Here is a 6,858-nt window from a genome sequence, read left to right on the forward strand (position 1 = left end):
AAATAAACAAATATAGACAGCCGTTTCAACCATGAAATGTACCAGCAGGAAAAATTTCAGCTTATATTGATATATACTAAAAGAACCTTTTAACAATAAAAGAATGAAACTGATAAGTCCCATTAACAAAAGACGAAAAGTGGTGCCAAAAAAAGTGGCAGCCACATTTACAAAATGCCAAATCAAAAAAGCTTTGGCCTGACTCTCTTATATCAGCCAACTTATTTGGTTAGCTTGTATATATAATTGGGGGCTTCTCCAGGTCAGCAAAACCGTTCTTCCCGTCTGCTCAGCTAGAACCTTCCTTCCATGCTGCCAATGTCCTCAGGAATTCCATCACCTAAATGTAAACATTTCATTCTCAGACTATGACACTCGACTACATGGTTGCCAAATCAATAATGCATTGTCGATAATTTGTAGAAAAGACACTGAAGCACTGGTAATGTCTTCTTTTTTTTTCTTTACAGAGGATAAAGAAATATATGTACCTCAGATGGATCCCTCAGGGAATAGAAGGCATCACTGTCCTTGGGCACAGATGAAACCAGAATTCCAAAGCCATGGTTGTTCGCTTTCAGAACCTAAATGCACCAAGATGACAACTTTATATACCTCATCAGAACTCTAAAGAATTGTCGTATGGGCTTTGCATGTTACGCAAGCAAACCAGAGACATGACTTACCTTGAATGCATCTTCGTCAGTCTTGTCATCTCCGACATAGATGGGAAGAACATCGTCGCTCTCGTTTAGTCCAAGCGATTCAAGCAAAAATTCCACAGCTTTCCCCTTGTTCCAGTCAATGACAGGGCGAACTTCAAGAACCTGCAATCAAGAACACAGCTGAATAAAACAATGCTACAGTTAACAAATAATTTGATATAAAGCCTGGTGACTGTGCATAATATTCACCTTCCTCCCATGGGTAAGCCTAAGACAAGGGTAATCCTTCAGAACAGCAGTTACACGCTGATGAACTGTTTCGTAGTCCTACAAAGCGATAAACAAAGAGAAGATAAGTGTCCAGCCAACATTATTAAAAAGAAAGTATTTCTGATATATGAAACTGAAAGGAACTCTTAGATGTAGACTTACATGTGGTGCAACGTTTCGATAATGCACAGACACGCAGAACTTGTTATCTTCCATCCTTGCACCTTCGATGTCCTTTATACTCTCACTAAGATTTTCGAACACCTGGCAAGCCACCAAGGTGAGCAGCCTGAACTATATGTTGTAACATGCCATCGTAACCTTTAGAGTTTAGACATATACCTCAGCTATCATAGGTAAAAACTCACTTGCAGGTTGGAAGAGATTGACCTCTTTACCCTATGAGTGAAAATAAGTGAACAATTAAAATTGTGAAACAGAAGAAAAAATCGTGTTGGGAACAAAATCAAGAAAGTTGCTTCACCTCTGAATCAGTGGACCTAACACATTCCACATGGTGACCATTGGACTCAGACTTCCTAATAGGCCCCATGATGTCCATTCCATGACTTCCGGCGTAGTACAGCTCGGTTAGTTTCACAAAGTCAAATACCTAGAGGGACAGAAAACTTTAGGTAGAAGAAATAGAGTAAGAAAGGAGTCGAGATGTAGAAACTGGTATAAACAACATACCTTGTCACGAGATCTTCCACTAATGATTGCAGTCGGGAAAAGTGATGCTACATGCCTCACAGCAGCACGCATCTGTGAAAAAAATCTTTAGAAGCAGAATGGAAAATTCACTGATATTGTAACACATACATAGAGATGACAGTTCAAACTGTATGTGGAGCAAGGGTTTTAAAATAAACCTCGTCAGACATTACTGCATTTGCAGGATTGTCCACAATAGGCGAAAGAGTTCCATCATAATCAAGAAATAATGCCATTTTTTTCCCGCGGGCAAGCTCAGTAATTGCCTCGAAGGAGCCTAACGCAGAAGGATAATTCACCTACAAAACAAAACGATGCTAGTAATTTAACGGTGCGTGGCTTCCTTGTAATACTATCAAATGCTATAGAATCAAATGCATACCATCCAATTACGATACCGCAAATCAAGATCATCAGCTTGAACATCATGGGGTAAGAAGTCCTTGCTTTGCCTCTTACGAGGAGGTGATGAGGCGAGCATCAGATCAAGCCATCCGGCAGCACGAACCTCTTCGATCTTGCTGGGAAGAGGTTTCTTCTTTGGGGTGTTCAGGTAAAGCCCAGAAGATGGGAAGCTAGTAGGTGTTGTGTACGTCATAGGCAAGGCTAGTGAAGGGAGAGGATCAACAAAAACAGGAGAGTTGTGGCTTGTCTTCAAATCCATAAACAGGACAAGACTTCCTGTCAGTCTTGTTGTCAAACTACAAACTACCAACAACAGAAGTAGAGTGCCGGACTGAAGAATGAAACAGAGAACACTCAACCAACCCTCTTATCAATAAAAAAAACGGGGATCTTTTCGTCACTGCAAACGTGCATGAAACGCAGCCAACTCAGCAAGCGAAAAACCCTGCATTTTGTGTCAATGAACAAATTTAGCAGGGGGGGGGGAAATAACTAACTGAAATAACAAGGAGAATATCCGGATGCATACCGGTTGATATCCCTAAGAGGAAGGCTCCTGTATCTGACGGGCCCGCTCCAAGGACAATAATTGAGTAGAGTCACAGCCAACACTGCATTAAGAAGAAAGACGACCACTTTGTTATTTAATGGAACACCAAAACTAAAGCAAGAACAGCTGACAACACTGCTCGGGTTGCTTTACAAAATAGCCAGTACATTTGTCTTGCAAGTTAAAATAGGAAATAGGGCGGTTCAACTTTCTGTACAAGAATCCTGGGCGACAAGGAGAAATAAGAAGACACGAAGGTGTGATTCCATTTATGCACCACCAAACATTAGTTGGAAAATGACATATCATCCATCCATCACTTTTTTAAACGAACATCCACCCATCATTAGCAGCTCAAATTGACAGCATGGAACAAAATGACACGGGTATAGAAAGTGGGAACCGCATAATCCACCCCAAACCCTATGTAAATCCCAACACAATACTAGTACAATTGACCGGTGGAAGTTTAAATAAAGAAGGAAGAAGGTAAGGAAAAACAACTGTTGAGACGCAAATCGAGAATGCATACATGGACAAGTACAAAGCATGTGCACATGGCCATTGCTAGTGCTAATAATGGTGGCAACAAGAACGTAAACTATAACCCAATAATAGATTAGCTGAGCTGCCGCTGTGCGTTTTCATCTCTGATGGATGGAACCAAGTGAGGGATTGGATAGGGATAGCGCAGTGCACCAATCAAACAAACCCAAGCAATCAATCTGCCTTGACATCATGATGGAGCCCGGGCGACGCAACATGCCCCGCGCAACGGCGGCAGTGAAAGCCACAGCCCCCATCAACCCCAACCAACCAGGACAATTGCGCGCGACGACAAGCCCAAGCCAGCGGGTGTACTGCCATGAATTATTTTTTCAAGACAATTAGTCTCCCCCCTCTCTCCTCTTGCAAGTTGCAATGCATCCAAAAAGGATTGGGGAAAAGGGCAAAAAGAAGGTACGGTCATGGGACCCTCGCGAAGAATCCCACACCGCCAACCACCGCCACCGCCTCGATCCATCCACGGACATGACCATGCCGTTACCCTTCCCCTACCCGCAGATCAATCGGTAGCCAACCAAAAATACCCGTCTTTCGGGGGGCTCCGGTACAGTTCCACGTATGGAACAGGACGGAGACGGCTTTTACCGCCATCCGCTCCCCGTCGGCCGGCCGGTCCCGGCCGGCGCGCGGAGGGGAGACGCCGGGGAAACAACCGGAAAGCAATTCCACGCGAGATCTACTAGACGCACGCCGCAACGGGGTCGCAGCCAATTAAAACGAATCCAACGAAACCAACGGCGCCGATCGATACAGGGATGAGGAGCCATACCGGACGGGGAGACCTTCTCCGGGACGAACCCAATGCCGGCGCGGGCGAGCCACCAGAAGGGGAGGCGTCAACGGCGAGGCGGGGGAGGAGCAGGGTTGGGGGGTCTGTGGTTCGGGGGCCGGAAGGAGAGGAGACCGGGCCGGAGGAGGCCGCGTATTAATAGGCGGCGACTCTCCCTGCTCTCCCTCTCTAGTAGCTTTCTCTCTCTACCCTTCCCCGCTCTCTCTCTCTCTAGGATCCTGGGAAAAGTAGTTACCCGCTGTTTCCGTCGAGGGCGTTACGTTTCGCTTTCGCACCTCACGGGTGTCGCGGTGCGACCGGGCTGCGGTGGGGCCGGCCCCATCTATCCGACGTGTCGTGATCCCCGACTGGCCACGTGGACAGATGGACGGCGATGGGCGAGTTGAACCTCGAAGGGAGGGGATGGATAGTTGGTTGGTTGGGCTGGATGGGTGTGGGGGGTCCACACGTGCGCGGGTTAAATTTAAAAAGGGTAGTGGCGGGTGGGCCCGGGATCTACGGCCATTGGTGGGGAGAGGCCATGGAATCCGAACCGACCGCCTTGGGCGCACCGACACGTGGTGCCGCGTGGACAGCGGGCGCCTACTGGATCCACACGTGGAGAGGCGCTGGCCACCGGTGGCGCCACCACGTGACCTTTTCTTCAACTTTTTTCCCAAGTTTTCTACTCCTATTACTACGCGGCCCGTGCCGTGCGGATGAAATTTGTTTCGATTGTGTTCGTGAAGTATGTACGTCGTATTTAATTTTTTTTGCAGGGAAGTATGTACGTCGTATAGCTCGTGTAGGTTAACGTAACAGGAACTGGTACACGAGTTGGCAGCCGTATAAAACGAAGAGGAATGTTTTTTTTCTTGTGTATATATACTGTCTTTTCTTGCTGTGCTGATGTGCATCGGCTGGCCTTTCGAGTGGGCCGCAACTGCCGGACCAAACCGGAGCTGGCAACGACGTGGAAACTCAGAACGAGGGGAGGCGCGCAACAGTGCACCCGGAAAAGCTCACAGCTGGCTGGCAGCGATGGCGCAGCCCACGCAAGCATGCCGTGGCAGGTCTACTATCATAGGTTAATATTTAAAAAAAATCCATTGTCATTATTAAATGCGTATGTGAAATGAAACGTTAATATTATTAATCGCACACATATATTATTATATTAGTAGTAGTAGGAAATCTATGCATTAATTACGTAATTAACACTGACTTTTTGGTACTTCTTTCGTTTCTAAATATAAAATATAAGATCTTTCAGATATTTCAAGAGGGACTACATGCGGATGTATATAGACGCATTTTATAGTGTAGATTGACTTGTTTTGCTCAGTATTTGCATTGGAATCTCTAAAAGATCTTATATTTAAAAACAGAGAGAGTACGGTATTAATCGTACTCTAAACATGTTGAGCCCTCACCATTAGGCTGGTCATAATGGAAAGTATCATATATTAGTATTATGCATATGATACCAGTGTATGATACTACGTCTACACTGCATAGTATTATAGGTTAATATTATAGATACCTAGTCGTTCGCTTCCTTTCTTCCAGGAGAAGAAAGAAAGGCGATCTCGCCTCTGCCGCCAGGGCGCCTTACTCCGCCGCCGTCCTCCAGCGGCTCCCCTCCGCCGACGACCTCGATCGTCAGTGGTGAGGGGAGTCGCCGGATCCACGCGTGTGGTTTGTTTTAGGCATTAGTTTCTTAGGGTTTTGGGTTGTTCATCATCATGGCTTCGGCGATGGTGATGACGGCGCCGACTAATAAATCTTCAGATCCTTCCTCAATGGGGCGATCCGCTTTTGGGGTGGATTTGGAAACCAGACTGTTCAAGCAAGGATGGCGCGGCGGCGGCGGCATCCTTGTGGTGGACCTTTGTCCGCGGCGGCGGCGTTTGCTCCAGCGCCGACGCGGAGTTTGGGAGGTAGTCCAGGAGCGGATGCAGATTGTGGTCTGCATCGACGGCATCTGAAAGATGGTGGATCTGGGTTCGTGGTTTGTGGTAGGCAGGTATGGTTTTCTCCTCCAACGTCTTAGTTGGGCAGGGGTGCCAGATCTGGAGTTCGATGGGGTGTCCGGGGTGTTGCCCCGGTCTGATTCGTTCAATGGCAATGGCTTCGCCTTTATTGGCAAGCCACCTTGGAGGTCCGCAAAGCTGCATATCAGCGATGGAGCCGCGTCGAGCTCGGGTGTGAAGGTGATCCGTCATTTTCTCCTTTGGTGGCTGTTATGGTGGTGCCAGAGGCAGGTGACGGACGTTGGTGTCAAGCTCAGAGGATTCTTCAGTCTTGTTTGTAATTTTACTTCTTGGCTGGTGCTCCTATGTGCAAAGGCTAGTGTTCTGCTGTCTTTTCAGTATTGTCAGGTCGGTATGTACGTGGTTTGTACTATGATCCTTATGATATAATGAGACATGTATTACCATGCAAAAAAATATTATAGATACCTCATTTATTGACGTGCATGACACAAACTAGTATATCATTTAATATGATATAGTATCATGTCATGATACTCAACCTCCTCTTTCCTTGTTTAATTGTGCGGCACCTCAGCAAAAATGCCTAACTTTTTAACTTCAAACGTGTTGGCATGCATGATACTACCTATGATACTTTTATTGGGACCAGGCGTAGAGCAGCCTAGGTCATTCTATTAACCGGGTTTAATGACCGCTTTTTTTTTTGACAGAAAGACTGTAAGGGAGGCCCCTACAATATAATTGGTGCAACATACCCAAATTGCAAATACCGTGCCTTGAACCTGGGTTGGTGGGAAGGCATCAGCCCCTTTCCACCACTAGGCTATGCCTTGAACTTGGGTTTAATGACCGTTATTAGCTGAATCTTGCCCTTTTAATTTTTTTAATTTATAATGGGACAGACACACATGTCTGTGACGC

The 6,858-nt window shown here is 46.3% G+C and overlaps 1 protein-coding gene across 1 annotated transcript; it reads right to left on the reverse strand.

The window, feature by feature from the left end:
- Window positions 1-39: 39 nt before the first annotated feature.
- On the reverse strand, window positions 40-4,163 carry LOC123127718 (probable trehalose-phosphate phosphatase 2). The gene is made up of 12 exons (XM_044547523.1): window positions 3,941-4,163; window positions 2,584-2,665; window positions 2,032-2,499; window positions 1,808-1,948; window positions 1,629-1,700; window positions 1,420-1,548; window positions 1,278-1,334; window positions 1,098-1,199; window positions 915-992; window positions 687-827; window positions 492-584; window positions 40-340 (listed from the first exon to the last, which is right to left on the reverse strand). The coding sequence occupies exons 3-12, from the start codon at window positions 2,311-2,313 to the stop codon at window positions 290-292; spliced, it is 1,146 nt and encodes a 381-aa protein (XP_044403458.1). The 5' UTR covers window positions 2,314-2,499; window positions 2,584-2,665; window positions 3,941-4,163; the 3' UTR covers window positions 40-289.
- Window positions 4,164-6,858: the final 2,695 nt, after the last annotated feature.

This window comes from Triticum aestivum, chromosome 1B (genome assembly GCF_018294505.1).
Source record: "Triticum aestivum cultivar Chinese Spring chromosome 1B, IWGSC CS RefSeq v2.1, whole genome shotgun sequence".
Taxonomy (NCBI): Eukaryota; Viridiplantae; Streptophyta; class Magnoliopsida; order Poales; family Poaceae; genus Triticum; species Triticum aestivum.

Bases quoted from the DNA above. Each gene is read 5' to 3' on its own strand.
- LOC123127718 (XM_044547523.1), bottom strand. From the start codon at position 2,313: ATGGATTTGAAGACAAGCCACAACTCTCCTGTTTTTGTTGATCCTCTC. The intron at 1,549-1,628 runs GTATGTTGTTTA...CTGTCCCTCTAG, and splicing joins GTGGAAGATCTCGTGACAAG to GTATTTGACTTTGTGAAACT. The intron at 1,335-1,419 runs GTGAAGCAACTT...TTTCACTCATAG, and splicing joins TTAGGTCCACTGATTCAGAG to GGTAAAGAGGTCAATCTCTT.